The sequence below is a fragment of the Oreochromis niloticus genome, linkage group LG18 (genome assembly GCF_001858045.2).
Source record: "Oreochromis niloticus isolate F11D_XX linkage group LG18, O_niloticus_UMD_NMBU, whole genome shotgun sequence".
Classification (NCBI taxonomy): Eukaryota; Metazoa; Chordata; class Actinopteri; order Cichliformes; family Cichlidae; genus Oreochromis; species Oreochromis niloticus.
The window spans coordinates 32,911,424-32,929,755 of NC_031982.2; the positions used below are offsets into that span (position 1 = coordinate 32,911,424).

The window sequence follows — 18,332 nt, forward strand, 5'->3', positions numbered from 1 at the left end:
TATACACCGAGCTGCTCCACACTCGCAAGGACCCGACATCAAGTGTTTCTCCGCTATCTAACCTTGAACCCGAGACCATGTCTAGACTAAGCCTCTGAAATTGAAAATGCAACTTGGCTGACCTTCCATTCGGACTGAAACGTGAAGTCTTTTAAAAACGGACTGAATAAATCCAGAAATTTGTTCACCAGCAAAGATGAAAACATCTTTTTAAAACCTAATTTTGTGCCACATCAGCAAACTTATTAACCCTAGAACACTATCGCCGGGTGATTTACACCCGAGAAAATACATTTACATGATTTCTCCCTCCTCCAGCTGTTTGCGTGTCAAGGAGCCTGTGCCTTCACCACGGAAGTCTCAAATGTCCCAGGACTGGGTGGACCAAAGACCAGCTTTCCAGAGTCATTATTTTGTTTTAGGAGGTTTATTTTTCATTTTGTTAGACATGGCACAGTTGAAAGTAAAAGAAGACCACTCTAATTTGTCATGTGTTGTCATATTTTGATATATTTGATTACTTTTCATTGGTTATATTATATCGGGTAAAAATCACCCGGCACTAGTGATTGTGTTACTATTTATAGCGATAGTGTTCTAGGGTTAAGCATGTTTCTAAAACCAGATTATGACTGTTGTTATTTTTAACCCCGAGTACCAGCAGCCGTTTGGCAGGTGTCAAAGCTGGTCAAGGGTTTTATAGGGTTCAAGTTCCCTAGCGACCGCTGGTTGCCAAGTGGTTTCCAGGTATTTGCCAGATGGTTGGCAGCCAGTCTCTAGGCCTGTGTGACGGCGGTCTTGGTGACGGCCCTCCGGCAGGTGTGAAAGCTCGTCGAGGTTTTCTGGGGCAGGCGAGTCTCTGAGTTCTTGTTTGGGGCTTTTTCCCACATTTGTCCTGCACGAGGTTTCGACTTGTGTTTTTGGTGTTGGATTCCTGCTAGCTGTGATGAAACCTTCAGTTTGTGCCTCTTGTTGTGGATGTTGAGGTGTGTTTAGGATCAATATCTGTTAGAGAAACCGTCCTCATGTCATGCCTTTGACGCTCCCGTGCCTCCGGCTGCAGCATCGCCCGAACCAGCATCGATCCATGCTTGTGCTAAACATTCGGAGCTGAGGTTGCAGCCAAATGTCCACATTTAGACGTCGTCCTTGAGCGCCGTGAGGCCGGTCACAGCGGGAGGATAACAGTGAGGATCTGTTCAAAGAGCAGATCATCGTGAAAGAGAAAATCTGGCTCTGAATGTCGTCTCTCTTTGAATCGCACCGGCTTTCTGAAATGTTCTTCACTTCTGAGAAACGTCCTCGTGTTCAAGGTCTTCAACTAAAATTAGTACCGAGTTACACAATCGCTGAGGCCCACACACACTCACACAGATGTAAATGCACATGCTCACACACACTTTTAAAAATGCTAAATTCCTTCAGCAGCAGTCTCTCAGCAAATCTGCGTAATTACTCTCCAATCAGGATGATTAAAACACCTTCGACCCAGCGCAAGCACAAAGCCAGAACACACACGCTCATTATGTCATCTCTCCAGAGTGTGTGTGCATCTGTGTGTGTGTGTTTTAGCATCCTTCAGTGCCGTTAGTGGGGGAATGATACCAACGTGGTTTTTGGAGCCACTCTGCAGCGTTGCAGCTTCACCTGCGGCGTTTAGCTGAGCTGCTGCTGCTCTGCTGCTGCCGGCAGCGAGGGGAAATGAGCACTGCAAGGTCAGTGGTGAGTGTCAGCATGTGAGGAGGGGGGAGGAGAGAGGGAGCGAGCAAGGCTGGAAACAAAAAAGGAAAGGGAGAGAGAGAGACGGTGGAGTCGAGGTCCACCTGGCAGGCCGTCCTCTGCGTCGCCTCCAACAAGATGGATTCAGAGAACAACGAGTCGGGTAGGGAGCTTCTTTTTAATAAGCAACGCCTCTCCTGTGTGTGTGAGGGTGTGTGTGTGAGAGACATTGGCACAGTGAGAGAGGCTAACAGAGTCCAGGTCTCGGTGATGAAGCCTGCATGGCAGCGGCCATCGATCTGCTCGTCTCGGTCGTCCAATCAGCCGCTGGCGCTGCTTGACTGACGTGCCTCGAGACCAATGGTGGCGAATGCACAGATTTCATGCTGTGAGGGATCCTGATGCTTTCTGACTGCTTTTGTATTTGAATCAAAGCTCACAGTCACCTCAGCAGCTGCAGACGGTGTGTGTATGCATGCGTGCATGCATGCATGCATGTGTGTCTGTATGATTTGTGCCTGTACAAATGTGATTATCTTATTGCTGTGTCATGTATAAGTGAGTATGGCCAGCCATTCAAAGAGCTACACAGATGTATGAACATATTAAAATGCTCAAACATACAGAAAACTCTAGAAAGAGAGAGAAAGAGCTAAGTTATACCATGAAATACAAAAGTTGTACCTTATTAATACCAAAAGTTGGGAATTTATTTTCACAGCAGCCAAAAACTTGAAAAGCAGCAATAAAGCTGAGTGACGGTTTCTCGCAGGATGTCGAAAACCCATCAGCCCGTCCGCCGCCGCCGCCTTTCAGAAATGGAGGAGGAGCTCGCTGAAGCTGGAGCTGAATGGCTCAACTTTGCTTTTATACAGAGACACAAAACAAGCGAGAAGTGAGAGAAATCTCAGCATCCCACGTGAGGTTCTGGAAATAAGCTGCTGTAGTTTGGTTCCAGCTGTTTGGGGGGAACATTCAGAGGTTTGTAAAGTGAGGCAGCTTAAGATTTCCTGGGAGTTATCTTTTACGGGTGCAGTTATGACCAAAATGATATTTATCAGGTTATTTATCAGGATTATGCTATGATTTTTATGTATAGTGCTTAATGCAGAAAATCTTTGCATCAAAATAAAACTGCTCCTCCTCATTCACCTAAATTCAGTGCACCGCTGAGAAGAGCATAAAAAACAACAGGAAATGAAGTCAACATCTGGCCGACATCATGTTTACCTGAAGCCTTCGGTACTCACTGTGTTTATTGCACTCTCACCTTTTGCCAAGGGGAACACGAGTGGCTGGAGATTTGGGTGAGATGGACAGAGCGCACGCTCGCTTTCATGGACGTCTGAGCTGACGTTGGGCGACTCATGTTAGCAGCCACTGACCTGTTTTACTTTGTCGTCACACATTAATAATACTGCAGTTTGTGACGTGTTTGCTGGCAGTTTATTAAGTTATGTTGCTTTGTGTCATAGACACAGCTTTACAGGTATTTATCACTTATGCTAAATCTGAAGTACGACGTTCTTCTGGGAACAAGCTCGTCACGTTCTGCTGTGTCAGACGTTTGAACTTTTGTTTTGATCGTCTGGTATCAGTTGTGTGTGTCTCTCTCTCTTAACACACTGTTACTCATCCCGACTATTTCCAGGAAACTTGGAGCTGCGCGGTGCAGGAAATAGCTGATTGGCTAATGCAGGCAGGTGGTCGGCAGTGATTTAGGGAGCGCGTTCTGTCGGTGCAGTATGAGTTTTCTGTATCTCTCAGTCGTGTTCATTAAATTGTGTGAAACCAGAATCCTGATTTGGATTCAAATTTGACCAATCGTGCGGCTCAATTAGCCGTAGAGTTTCCTTCCCTCGTGTTGTGATGTTGGCTGTACAAAGTTTGGAGGCATAAACGGCAAAAGCTGCGGAAAATAAAACTTCCTGAAAAATCTTTTTGCATGAATCTTTTTGCTTTTCCTCTTCAGAGCTCTGCTGTTTTGCTTGCTCATTGGCTCATCTGATTATCACTGCAGGGTCTTTACAATATAAAGCACCTTAAGGCGACTGCTGTTGTTTGTTGCACACGTTGGTACTTAACAGTTGCTTGGTTAGCTCATCAATGGTTTAAAAAAATGACAAGAACCAAATAAAAACAGCATTTTTTTTAAAGCTAAAACAACAACTTGATTGGTCACAGGAAGTCTTTCTGGACTGATGGCATCCATTTGTAAACGAGATCTCCCAAACATGGCCGACTCGATCAGCTGCCTCATATTTACTCATTAACCAGCGAAGAGTTCAAGAAGTTAATCCACTTGTATCTGAGAAAGCTGCTTCGGCCTGTGTTCCCAGATGAAGCTGAGCATGAAGGGCTGCGTGTGGATGTTTGGGTAGCGGGCGGTCGTGCTTCCGCCTCGGGCTGGCAGATGTTTGATTGGCGGCAGTGCTGAAGCACCAGAGGTCGTCTGCTGCCTTTCACGCTCAATTAAGTCCCTCCCTGCGGTACACCCTGCACGTTTGTACTTCAGTCTTTATGAGGACTCTCACTGATGTGCATGTCTGCTAACTAAATGTAGCTCCAACAGCAGTCTGATGGTTAAAGCTTTCCTTTTAGAGCCAAGCTTGGAATCAAACCGCTCTGTCAGCGAGTGAGGAGTTGATGGCAGGCAGCACTTCGATTTCCCTGCTGCAGGCTGTGATACTGGTTATAGTAGTGGCTTTCAGAGAGAGTGTAATGCAGGTTATTTCTTGTAGCAGGCAAGGATATATCAGGATACACTCTCTGAATGCATGATTGTGCCAGATTATAGGTTGCAGCGTTCATCCAAACAGCACGAGTGAGAGACTGAAGTCATTTGTTACAGGAGCTCTGATGGCTGATACCACAGGTGCTCTTCACATACATTCAGATATAAGCCTGGGAAACAATGGAGGCGCTCTGTCTTTTATCCTCTTTGGGTCTTTTTTATGGTTGTGCTTGCACACACATCTACAACCAGTCCACAACTTCTGGGCCTGTGATTTGTTGGCTTCAGCTTACTGACTGTTTTAAAAATATCCTCAAAGACCAACATCAGCCATCCAGGAGCAATTTGTTGAAAATCGATGCTTTCTCCAAAATGTCTTGGAGATTAGACCAGATCTAATCGAGGCTCCAAGGTAGAGTTTTAAAAAAGTGCCACAGAGGACTGATGAAGTTATGACGAAGGACGACTCTGTAAACACCGACTCTTTAAAGACACTAAAGGCTAAAGGCCCACCTGTCTGCACACATCAGGTGTCACTTCAGCTTTGATGCAATCTAGACTTTTGCCTTTTAGTTGTTGTATCTCACTTATATTTGCTACTGGGCCGTTTTTTCCTGTAATTAGTTTAATGTAATTTATGCAATGTGAGAATGTTTATGTTCTGTTGTTTAATTTCTGTTTTCTTCTTTTCCATTAAAACAAATCTGTTTCCTGTCAGTGCAGACGGATGGGTGGATGGATGGGTGGATGGATGATGCTTTCATGCTGGATGGGGAGGAGTTTAGAAATGTTGTTTGTGAGTTTCCCAGTAACGCGTACGCCATGCAGTCTGAATAACATGATAATTGTTGAAAATCATCCTGTAACAGATGTGTGGCATGTCTGGAGTGTGAGGAACACACGTGAGCTATTACAGAAGTAAAACTGATGTAAAAGCCACAGAAAAATGAAAGTTAACCCCCGAGTCCACATCAGCAGAGAGCGTAATCCCTGCCTTTGAAAGTCTGGTTACAAAGTGTATTTGACTGAGTCCTGATCTTAGACTTCATTATAATGTAAGATATGACATCTGAGATGCTTTGTGACAGATGCATAAATAAACTTTGATGTGTTGCATCAAATTTCAGTCAGATCAGACATCAGAAGTCAGACGTGAGGACTTTCATGCATCACATCAAGTCTTCTTTCATATTGTGGTTTTAAATCTTTCTCCTGTCAGATCTTCTTGATCTGAGCAGCGTGCCGGGTTGGAAACCGCTAAACCAGGAAATCAAAACCTGAATTTCAGTCACAACTAACTACCTTCAAAATGTCCCTCTCTTTTATTCCTTTGGCGGTTTTCTCTCTGCTCTTATTCTGCATTAACATTTTTAGACATTTTGCTGACATTTAGCTTTGCAGATATTTCACCCGCAGTCGACTTGGATTTGTAGCTTTTCATCTCTAAGGAAGGTCACAGTCGGAGCTCCACTCGAAAAGATTCTTATACAACTAGTTCACAATTATGTAAAATATTATGATTATATAGTTCTGTGTTAATTCTATAAATCATCACAATCAGAGGCTCCTCTACAAATGTACTTGATTCTCTGTTCTTGGCTACTTTTTAGGTGAAACTAAAGAAAAACTGTGTAATCCGAGTGTGTCTGGGAGCTTCAAGCTGGGTGTTCGGTTGAAATGACTTAATCATTGTTTAGTCAACATTTTCTGGCTTTAGCATTTCAGGCATCATACCTGCCAACACCCCCGTTTTTTCCCAGCAGCAGGTTTGCTGTTTTACCGGAAAACCTGCTCCAACTTTATTATGAATGATTCACAGTTTTTATATAATCAGAGCCTGTGTTAAGCAGCATGTTACAGATAATAAATAATAGCTACACATAATATCCATCCACAGAATAAAGCGGATGGATAACGGTTGACTGTATGTGTAATAAGGAATCTGTAATTTCACCCACTGAAGATCGCAGAGGTTTGACATGGAAAAGGTGGCATGTTGTGACGGCGTGCCTTTCATTTATCTGATCTGCTCTCCTGTTCGCCGCTCGGTTTCACGCCGCCCGCCCATGAGCAAAGCGTTTAAAGCCAGAGCCTCGATGTTTTCAGATTTCCTAATGAAGCTGCGGTCAATGGAAACCGCTGTGTTTTCCAGAATACTGAGTTCTTGGAATCTCGGTCTTTGCTGCGGGATTAATTGAAATGGCAGGGGCTGAACTCCTAACGTGATCAGTGTAATTCAGTCTCTGGCAGATCGAGAAGATGGGGCTGCTGATAGAGATTCATTCAGAGGCAGTCCCGCTTAATTGGATTTGTGCTGCCTTTAAAGAAGCAGGATGTCTTTTATAAGGTTGTTTCTGCCTGCAGAGCTTCGCTTCACGTGGACCTCACTGACACTAAAGCAGCAGATATTCTGCATTCAGTAAAAATGTCACTGACTTAGAGCCACAGAAATATAATCTGCATCATCATCACGTTAAATCATTTGCATGCGAGAACATTTAATCTTATCGAGCCACAGCTCTCCAGCACTGGCTGAGAGGGTGGCCACAACCGATTACAGCCACAGTAGCAAGATGTCAGAACAGGCGAGCGTCTATATTCGGGTTGCGCGAGTGCGTATGTCGGTGACACAGTTTTTATGTGTGGCAGCAAAAATTCCAAGTGTGGCTGCAGCCAAATTAACACACTGCTTGGACGAGCTGCTGCTGAACAGTTTGGGTCTGTCTGTAGTCATTCATCCAAAGCCGAGGCCTAGTTTCCACTAAATCTCATCAGGAGCCTCGTGGATGTTTTCCTATTGATCATTTCTGTAACATCTTTGTTTCGATCTCTGTGAGAGACTCGCGTTTGTAAATCCCAACTAAAACCTGCACAGATCAAACTCTGCAGTAAATCGTGGTATTTCTGCCTGAGCTCCAAGGTTTAAATGTAGAAATCCTTCTAGGCTGCTCAGCCATTTGTGGAGCATTGAAGGACACGTATAGTCGTATTCTATAGTGAAAAACTTTACACTTATTTAGAGATGTACTCAAGACTGAGAATATTGCTTAATTATCCAAATGCTGCCAATGTTTAGGATCGTGTTATTCACCTTTCAAGTCTCTAGTTATGAACCCACAACTTAAATAAACAGGTTTAAGTTGAATATTTACGTTGATGCTACATGGAAATATTGAGTCAACTTCAAACTTGCTTTGGTTTCAGGAAGCTGAAGGGTTGGCTCGTTGGAAAAAAATTACACAAATCTTCTATTTTGCAGTGTTTAGTGACCTAAAAGCCATAGGATCCCAGGCAGCGTCTGATCATACTCAGGTGATCGGCCTTTTAGCAAGACAAACTAACAATACTCCACTAGCTTACTTGGCACAGCCTCTGGGATAGTCTGTTAGCTCGTATATTTTTCCAACATGATGAAGACACAGTGATTTCCATGCTGTTACTCTGCTGTACACCAAACGTAGGAAGGCTTTGTCTGCTTGGAAATCTGAAAATCTTTAATGGTATTAAAGGTTTGGGGTTGAGCCGTAGATGAAGCATCGCCTTCTTTGTGTTTTCACTGATTTATTGTGATCCCTTAATGATGTGCTTCCTGATGTTGGCCTCCTATTAACAGCATTACTTCTTCCATTACTGCTCCTTTGGGTTTTTTTTTACTGCTGTTGAAAACATGGAAGATTATTAAAAAATGGTCAGGAAATGACTGGTAATAATTTTGAAGTGGCTGAAAATCTCAGTTAAAATGTTAATGTATATATGATGGCCCTGACACTGGATAATTGAATGCTAATGGAAATATGCCACTAATATTTCCAAATAACAGACCGCATAAATGGTTAGATGGGCGAATGTGGCTTGCGGTGTAAAGTGTTTGAGTGGTCAGTAAATCGAAAAAGTAAAAACAGTAAATACCAGTCTGTTTACCCTCCTGTACTGCAGGGCTGATTGACACGGTGTCCCCAGGATACTCAGACCTGAGGACCTTTCATGATGTTCAGCATAGCTGCACTGCAGAGCTCTATAAATCATACTGTATGCAGTAATTTCATGGTCCACTGCTTTCAGTCTACTGCACAGCCATCACTCCTGCAGCTGCAGTCACATGACGCACATCATGATGCGAGCTGTCTGTCTAATGTCCTGTAGTGTCTCCTATAGGAAGAGGGAGAGATGATGTCTCATGACTTTCACAACAGCTGCATCACCGCAGAGACGGTCAAGATCAGGTCCATAAGTATCATCCCAGTGTCATGATGTAATATGGCTGCTCTGTGAGGTCAAGCGTGGCACGCAGTGCTACAGTCCTCCTTTACCTCAAACAGCATTCTGTACCATAAAACACCTCCCAGTGCCTGTTTACTGCCATCCTGTGGCCACAGTTGGGTACTGTCTCTGGAAGCAGGTTTGATGCCGCTTGACTGGGATCTATTGGAATCTGTAACTTCTGTCATTTTAATGGGTGTAGCCTCGTCCTATTAACAAAAACTGAAGCTTTTTACTCGCAGTTCACTCACAGCCACACCTACCGCTGCACATTTTAACATGGGAGTCAAACTTTTAGGGCTAGAGGAACTGTAGTTCCTTTAATGGCCACTTTACATGTTGCTCTATACACTCATTCTTGTGTAACCATATTCTTGTTTACTTCAACATGATGCATCCAAAAACATCAACTTTCTGACCTCAGGCAAACTCAACCAAATGCTCTTCTTGGTTCACTTTTCCTCCACGCTGAGCCGTGTTTGAGTTGCCGTTGCGTCGCTGCGCCTAGCAGATGTGTTTTTTCAGCACAAGTAAACTCAAGTGGTGTTGCATAAACAGCGCCATATGCCCGTGAGTGCTGCATATCGCTTCCTGTGGCAGTCCATTTGCTGACTCATAGAGAAACTGAGACTGTCTGTCAAGAGAGGAAGCAGCACAAAATTGCTCCACTTCAAACCTTCATATCCTGCTGGACCAGAGGCTGATTTTAACTGCTTTTGTGCCCTTCAGCCTTCGATATTTCAGCAGCTGAGCTGGATAGTAAATGTGTTTGTTTTGGTGAACAGCTTGTTTGCTCTTTTTTATCATTTTATATGTGGTTTAAGAGGTTTTTATTGACAACATTTCACAGCCTGGCCTTGAAACAGAAATAAGTCCGTCCCAACATATCTGCTTTGTGAAGAATAGAAAAATAAAACTTCAGTTATTTTGAAATTTGATCTGAGGGAGAAATGAGCTGATAAAAGCTTTAGGATTGAATTTTTCCTGCGCTTCCCGTACTCGACCTCGTCTCGGTTTTCCTGCTGTTACTGTAAAGTTTTTGCTCATTGGTAGTAAGAAGCAATTTTATTGGTCAGATTTCATTGTTAGGTTTAGGATGCAAAACGAGGAGGCAGAAAAGCGTGTTTCACAGCACCTCGGGGAAAAGGGGAGCACAGTTTTGATCTCTTTTCCTTTTTTTTGCTTGATGGGGGTTTTGAAGATCACAGCGTGGGGGCAGCGCCTCCATCAGTCCAACTGAACTCCCATTGTGAGCTGACATAAAGCTGAAGGCCTGGTGGATGGAACCGGGAAGATAAACATTTCACTGTGATGTGACGCAGCGGGGTCAGCCGTGTTGACTGAGGTGGTCCTGAACTACGACTAGATGGGAGTAGATGTGATTTTATTGCTGCTGAGGTCGCAGCATTAGTTTATTATAAAAATATGGATCATCTTAATGTTGTTTTCTGTCAGCTGTTGCAGAGGTTTAGTTAGGAAAAGATCAGAAGCTGTGACATTTTATCTAATTCAGCAACTGGAGCAACCATGTGTTTGAATTCTCAGTTCATTACCTCTTTTTTTTTTTTTCACACTAATAAACAACTGTAAACAATGTCAGCTTTGTTTGCTGCAAGTTACCATGAAAACAAAACAGAGCTTTCACTACGACAGTGAAATGTAACAATCAAAGGCCTGTCTTCAGTCCATAAGTGCAGCTGTAGCCCCGCGTGATAAACTTTGCGACTGCCCTGAAGTGTCTGCAGCTGTAGTCTCTGTCAGTCACGCCTGTCGGCTTTCTTCTGGAGGACGAGTTAAGTGAGAGATCCTGTGAATCCCTCCTCAGCTTCCACTGCAAACACTTCACAGCAGCTTCTTTATCAGACTGACGGCTCTCATCTCACCACAGCCGGTGGAGATATGACAAGGAGAGAGGGAATGCTCCTAACTGAGGCTCTGCACTAACACATAGTAGCTCCGTGATAAGTGCCAGACCTGTTTTTACTTGTGTATGTTTAACTGTTTGTTTGTTGGCAGCACTGTTGAACGAGTTGTATTCACATATGCATTAAATGGTTCCTGCTGTGGAGCTCTGACCAGGAAGTGATTAAATGTGCCCTGATTTCTTTATTTTCATGTATGTTTATGCTGTGGCACAAACACACACGTGCACACCTGCCATGTATCATCTACACCTGCGTGCACGTGACACAGAGCTGTAAATGAGCAGCAGTCATGCAGCAGGACGTGTTCCCGGTGTGCATTTGTGGTTTGACTCGTGTGCAGCACACAGCAGTTGTAAAGCTGCCTCTGGATATCGAATTATTACAGTGTGTCTCTCCCACATCTCTGCTGTGGATTTCATGCATCACATTTTGTGTGTGTGTGTGTTTAAGATGACATCGCAGTGTGCAAAAATGTTGCCTTAAGGTGTGTGTAACTGTGTGTCTGCAGGCGTGTCTGAGTGAAATGATGACGTAATGAAGTTTTTATTAATTATTCTTCTGTGTACAAATAGCAAAAGCAATCCCATCTTATATTTTTTATTGGCAGGTGTTACATTAAGAGTTAAAATAAAAAATAAATGTATATGCGACTGTACAATTGAAAAATGCAGTGAACGTAAACAATCGTCAATTTAAAAAAAAAAAAAAAAAAGTAGTTAATCTGAAAAATAATGTCAAAGTGAAACAAAAAACATTTGGTAGCTAAAAATGATGACAAACTTAGCGTTTAGTTTATTATTTTCTATCTGAACACAATATAGGGTCAGGCCGTGCAGCTGAGACCACCAGCTGTCACTGCTAAGAGACAAGAAAAATCTGTACGACTCAGTGAGAGACTGAGATAAATTATTTTATTATAAGGCAAACTGACGTGTTATTCATGGAAAGCCAACCTACAGACAAAAGATCGGTGAACTATACTGTGCTGCAAATTAAGACAAGAAACGTCAAAAGCACACAGTGTGTCAGATTTTTACCTGATTGGCTCTTTTTAGGGCCGCACCAGCTCAACTGCCATGTTTGCTCCATAGAAGTGTTATACTGTGACAGTCGGATCATTGTTCTACCAAAGGACCCCTGGGCCTCACCTTACACATCATTCACATTCATATAGCATCTCCAGATTCCTTATAAAGTAAGGTAGAGACTCTGCAACATTAGAGAGAAACCAGGAATCAGGTGATCGGCTATGAGCAGCACTGGGCGACAGTGGTGAGGAAGAACTCCTTATTAACAGGAAGAACCAGATTCTTCATCAGTTAGAAGGTGATGGGAAAGAGGAGGGAATCTATCACACTTTCATTTGTTACATTGTGTTTTAAAGTTATCGTATTTCCAACAGTTTCTGCAACAACAGTAACGGTTCGTTTACAGCCACTGCTTCCCCAGCTCTAAGGCTGCAGTTTGGCATCCAGCAGCTCTTTGATTCAGGCTAATTTATTTAATATAACACACCTTCTTTGCCAAGAGTTGAACTGAGAGACATTAAGAAAGTGATTCAATCCAATAACCACTGAAGGATCCCGAGCTCTCAGGATTTATGAAGAGGAATGTCGAGTGAAATCCCCTCGCTGCGCCTCTCTCCCTCGATAAAAGGCTTAGACAGGTAATTGTGTGCTGGCGCTGATTCTCACCACCCCGCTCCTCCTCTTGGATGCCTACCAGCTTCAGTTTTAGCACCTCCCTCTTTCACTTAGCTGCTCCCCCCAAATGAAGGGTGGTTTAAAGACGTCCTAATAGCTGCGATTCATTATTTAGCAAATACATACAAGTGAAGTTTTGGTCTGGACGTCGGACCTGTGATTAATGTCGTTATCTTCAGTGTCCTCCAGAGCTTCCTTGTCTGGGAGGTGGATGGGAGGGTGGAGGTCTTTATATTGGACTCATCTGTCAGCTTGTAGCCTCTCCTGCTCCTCATAACCTCTTCAGTGTTTTCTCCCTTCTTGTTTTTTAACTTCTACCATCACCCATGATGCCACCAGTTCAAGTCTTTTGCCCTTTTAAGCCTTTTGTTCTGTCTGTTTTGTCCCTTTTTACCCCCATTTTCCCTCCTTTCTTTCCCTCTTTCAATCCTCCTCTCCCTTTTTCCTCACTCTTCCCCCTGCATCCACCTCTCCCTCTCTCTTTGCCGGCTGATTTCTCCCTGGCGGTGGCTGTAATTTGCTCAGAGATGGATGGGTCGGCTCAGCAATCATCCTCCACCCCGCTGTTTTTGATGGATCTCCCGGCTCAGCCGTTGGAGTCATTCTTCGAGCCGCTCGGCTTTAGCTACCCCCTGTGTGTCAGACTGATGGAGCGGGCGGCTGGGAGACAGCAGCTTCTGTTTCTTGAATGCGTTTTTTAAAACCCAAATGTCGCCGGATGCGCTCTCGGGGTCGGCATTATAAGCTCGACCTCACCGGTGCTGAGTAGGATCCCCGCTGGCCTTTGCTGAAAACGTTGAAATGCTGGACCCCGCTGAGTCGCCATCTTGGACTTCCTGTGGATTTTCAAGGGGTCGCTTTGTGTTCCCTCATCTTGATGGTGGTCTGTTGGGCTCGGATCAGGAGGTCACGTAGATCATTTGAGTGTCGTGGAGAGAAGATGATTTATTTAAGAACCTTTATTCCTGCTGGAAGCCTCCTTTTTAGAAACAGTCTGCAGATTGTTATGAAGCTCCCATTCGGTCATTTGCTGCTCAGAAGACAACAAGTGTGCAAGAACTGGCATTCATTAGCTTCAAGTTTTATTCTTCATGTAAATGTGTAGGGGTGTTTTTTTTTTTTCAAATAGATGTTGAACAGGTTTTTCTATCATTCAACAGCCACTTACTTTTTGGATTTTTTTTTTATTTTACTAATTTAATGGTTTGCTTTCTCAAGAATTCAACTTTTTAACTAATTCGGGTCTCAAACATGCAGCTGCTGAGTAGTTACACAAGGTGGCGCCTTACAATAAAGTCCTTGTAGTTCCTTTAATGACCACTTGAGGCTCACCATAGACTTCCATGTCCAAACGTCCAACTTTACAGCCTGCTACAGGCTGACGCTATCTTCTTGGTGTGTTTGTCGTACAGTCCATCCAAGAACTCTGCGCTCCTGTTTTGATCGGGTCTGTTTACAGAACCTCCCTTTGTGGTGATGCTGTCAGTTTACTGCTACACCTGTGTTCCCACCGTCACCTTTGTCCGTGAGCTGTGGGTGTGGATCGAAGAAGTGAGGTCACAGGTGCCAAAACGAGTTTTCTCAAACGGAACGGCCACAAAGATGCGATGAAGAGCTTGGACATCCAGCGGGAGCTCCGTGTAGAGCAGGGGTGTCAAACACAAGGCCCTTCATAAATTTCACAGCATTTCCTGCTGATAGGCAATAGACGAAAAAGGTAAAGACATGGCTATTCATACTATAATAAACAAAAGCTTTGTGTTTATAGTCACAGGATAGTCTGGACAATGAGCTACCAGAGCTTCTCTCTAATCTTACACATTTATTTCTTACAATTTAAACCCAAAGACTCGAGGATTGAATGTGTAGGTAAACCTCTTTACGCTGACAGAGAAATTTTACTGTTCCAGCCCATTTAAGATCAAAGTGAGCTGTATGTGGCCCACCATGTAAAACCAGTTTGACATGGCTGGAGAAGAGCCGCCTTCTCCTCCTTCCTGGGGAAAGGATCCAGCTGAGATGATCCAGGCATCTGATTGGGTGGGAGGAGACTCGGAGCTAGACCCACAACAAAGTGTTGCTGAGAACAAAGCACATTTGGATTACCTGCTTGGCTTCCTTGACTTAAGTCTGGAAACGTTTGCTTTGGGAAGCATGGCTGTCAGTGATGTACTGCAAGAGCGTAACTGCCTTTTAACTTAGAGCAGTCTTATTTGTCGACCCCACAGACACGCTGAAGTCTACCTTTACCAGTCAAAGAGTGCTTGATGTTTTTGTAGCGCGTCCTTTGCTGCTGAAATTGTTGCTTTTTAACATTTAACATCAACAGGAATCTGTTCCAACACACCTTGAGAAGCCGTTATCTTTTATTAAAGGATTATAAAACACTCCTTCATGGTCTGGCCCAACTGTGACCTCAGCCGGGCAGTCACCAACACACAGACATTCATGAAGTAATACGCACTTTAAAGTATTTAAACCTGAAACGGCAGTATTTTCTATCCCCTCTGTTCTGTTTTAGGGGTTAATATTCACTGTGCTTAAAGCAAAATAATCCATTTGGCGTTTTATAAGACGTGTACCTTCCCGCCTCTGCGTTTGTGGCGAGCTCAAGTTCCCCGTAACGCCCCCTTCCTCTTCTCCATCTAGGAAACGTGAACCCTCGGATTTCATCTGACTCCGTTTCCATTTCCTTCTTTTGTCTCCCCTACATAAATATTTAAATGAGAAACACTGAGCTTCCACCGCCTCCGCAACAAATCCACTATCTGTAGTTGGATCATAATTCAGCTTCGAACATAACAAATTTATCACGAGGCACCGACTGTTCCTGTGGCTGCTGGTTAAATGTTTATAAGGCAGTGCCACAGGGAAGGTGAGAGCGCTCAAGGCGATACCATCGCAAATCTCTCTACTGTATAAATAAGGGAAATGTCGGTGAATATCTTTGGTTTCAGGGAAAAACTTTAACTTGTAGATTTATTCTGCAGATTAAGACTCAGTGAATTCTGCATGTGCTTTAAAATGTGTTAACTAATACAACACGAAGCACAGAGTGAAGGATTTTAATTGTTAACTTTAGATGAGGTTGAGATGTTGTATCGTTGTTAAAGTGTATAAAGGTAGGCGTATTTCTCCAAAGCAGAAGTATTTGCTCTATATTATCTTACAGTCACTGTGGGTGAGGGGGGGGGAGTAATTAGCAGAGAGGGTATTTGCATAATTCATAAACAAATGCAATAAACTAAGATTAGTAGAGGTTATTGTAGCATCAACGTTGAGATTGAAATAAACTGTAACGTAAATTAATTTGTGAAGATTGAAAAAAGAAGTGTAAACGATCCAGATAATGAAGGCGTTGGAGAACTACAGATACCTGAGCCTAACTTCACCCTCAGCACGTCCTGACGTAGTCACAGTTTGGGGGAGGAAACATTTGATTTGTTGATTCAAACAAAGAAAATCTCTGTTGGTTCGTGTTGGACGGATTAAACATATTTTTAAATTAAATTATATAAACATTTAGACATTAAATAATTTAGGCCTTGTGGTGGGTGGGTTTTTAGCTTTTCACGGATTAAAAGAAAAAGATGAATATATGAGGTAATGCCGACTCCCTGACTGGTTTTGAATGTGAGGATAATTTTAAGCAAACAGCTCACAGGCTGTGTGGGAGCAAACCTTTTGGAGTGATGTCACAGCTATAGCATGCTAGTTAGCTTAGCTTGGTCTGTGATAGCTTTGGTGTCATTTGGATGATACTGGCAGCATGTTTTTTGGTCTCAGTTAAGTCGTTTTCCTCCGAAACTCTGGCTGAAAGCTCAGATCCGATGTCACTGATCGCACCAAATGGAACAAAAATATTATATTTGTAAAGACAGCGAGTTAAATCTAACAGACTGACTCGTTAAATGAAAAACAAACTGGACTAAACAGGATGTTTTATGAGTCCTCGTGGCATTTACGCATCCTGCGTCTGCACATCGAGGAAAGGTCGCAGTAATATTGAGCACCACAGGAGAGTTTATTACTCTGCTTATGAGTCCAAACTCCCTCGACCTGTATTGCTCGACTCCCTTTTATAATGTCCCAAAATGAATGTTGTCCTTTCGCCCTGAGGTCCAAATACCCCGGCTCATGTAACCCTAACAGCTCACTCTGTATTTTCTTTTTTCCTGAAAGCTTTAAGAAGTTTAAGGTGTTTCACCTTTGACCCCGTCGTTCATGTCAGAAATTCATTATAAAATATCTTCCTAAATAACAGCACATCCTAACTCTTTCATGCTGCCCATTGTTGGGAATAAAATGAAGAGTACTCCTTATCTTACTCGAGCCAGAGACGAATCGGAGAAAAATCCACATATTACAGAAGTTTAGCCTCCACAGTTTCATTTGGCAGTGGCCACATTTATGATGTGAGAGGTAGCAGTGCATGCAGGGAGAATAAATCTGATAATCTGATCAGTGCTTTGGTCCCAGCTTTTCACAAACTAAGGTTGAACTAACAAAATAGGCAGAAGTCTTACAGCTGAACATCTGAGCTCTCCGACTGTGCTTTAATATAAACAGCATTTCTGCAAAGGAACGGGTGCAGCGAGCCCACCTTCTGCTGATAAATAAGAGACCTTGAGAAGTTGTGTGTCCGGCGGTCAGATAATCCTGCTGACAGACCACCGAACCCGGCCACAAGTCCGAGCCACAGACTGAGGGGGAAAGACAGATTTTTAAGCAGCATAAATTTAGATATCCGTCTGGCCGGGACCGCTCCAGAGCGACAGGGAGGCTGTAAATTTATGGGCCATCATCTGTTTTTGTGCATGTGTCCTTCAAGGTTCAAAAGCAGGACGTGGTAATGCAAGTCAATGAGCCCACCAGCCATTCACAGGAAGGGTTTTCAAAGCAAGCAAACAGTCGGGCCATTTGCAAAATGCATAAATATCAGGATATTTATGGGTATGAGCAGCAGACATTGATGTATAAATAATGTGTAACTGTTAATGTAACAAACAGGCTCACAGCTGCAGATCTGATGAGACACTTTTTAGGTGTGAAGTAAATATTGGAGTCATGATGTGTCAGATTTCCATATTTCCTTCGTCTTCCTGACTGACAAGTGAGCCTGTTGGAGATGGATGTGCAAAGTGGGTCCATTTTTTTTTTTTTTCCAGGTGAAATACAAACGACATATTTGAATATGTTGGGCACATCGTATACAAACAGTTTGCTTTTAATTTGGACTCTTGAACATGCATTCACAGATTTGCATATTTCACCAACAGGTGCAATGGACAGATTCATATATCTGCTAATTGGTGCTAACAGACTTGAATACAGCAATTTCACTCACCAAAACTGGAGCACAGACAGATTTTCATCAGCTAATTCCAACAGTATAAGTGTAGCAGAGAGAGTCGGGTTCAGTGTCGTGAATTAGTGGAGGTGAAATCTGCAGCTGCTTGTGTCGGGGGACCAATCAAGTCAACTAAGTCTGTAACTTTAAATGGATGAGTTCTTAAAAAGGGAGAAATTGACTCTACAAGCCCATCTTATTTGTTTTCTTTACTGCTTTATCCATTAGAGGGTTGTTGGAGAGGTGGGACTTGCAGAGCTTACATCGTACCAGCATTTATGCTTCTGCCTACTTTGTTGTTCAGTTTCACCACCAAAACACTAGTTGATAGAGTTTTTATCTTTGATTTGCTCCATTCTCTTCTGATCTCTTTGAAAAATAGTAACAGAAGAAGAAGCAGCTGTAAACGACGGCACTAAAAGGGCCCATCGCAGTCGCTGCAGACTGGGTCGAAGAAACATGTTGTTACATTTCTAACGAGTAAACATCAGGTTATGGCGTAGGGTTTCAGAAAGGCTTGCAGCTAAGACGTCCTCATGATTTGAGTTCAGTGTGAGCACGAAGCACGAAAACACCCTGGACATGCTTTCAGCTGACCTGCGAAATTTCAGCCAAACCATGCTGGGAATTTATGGCACACG

The 18,332-nt window shown here is 43.2% G+C and overlaps 1 protein-coding gene across 4 annotated transcripts in view; it reads left to right on the forward strand.

Moving 5' to 3' along the window:
- The window catches only part of efr3a (EFR3 homolog A (S. cerevisiae)), a 106,815-nt gene that overhangs the window by 11,025 nt on the left and 77,458 nt on the right, over nt 1–18,332 (forward strand). Inside the window, exon 1 of one of the 4 annotated variants that reach the window (XM_019353963.2) lies at nt 1,738–1,882. The exons of the other annotated variants lie outside the window; for them this stretch is intronic. Within the exon in view, the coding sequence (XP_019209508.2) occupies nt 1,858–1,882 (25 nt within the window). The 5' untranslated portion in view covers nt 1,738–1,857. Of the gene's footprint in view, nt 1–1,737; nt 1,883–18,332 lie in introns of those variants that run through there. 4 annotated transcript variants of the gene reach the window in all.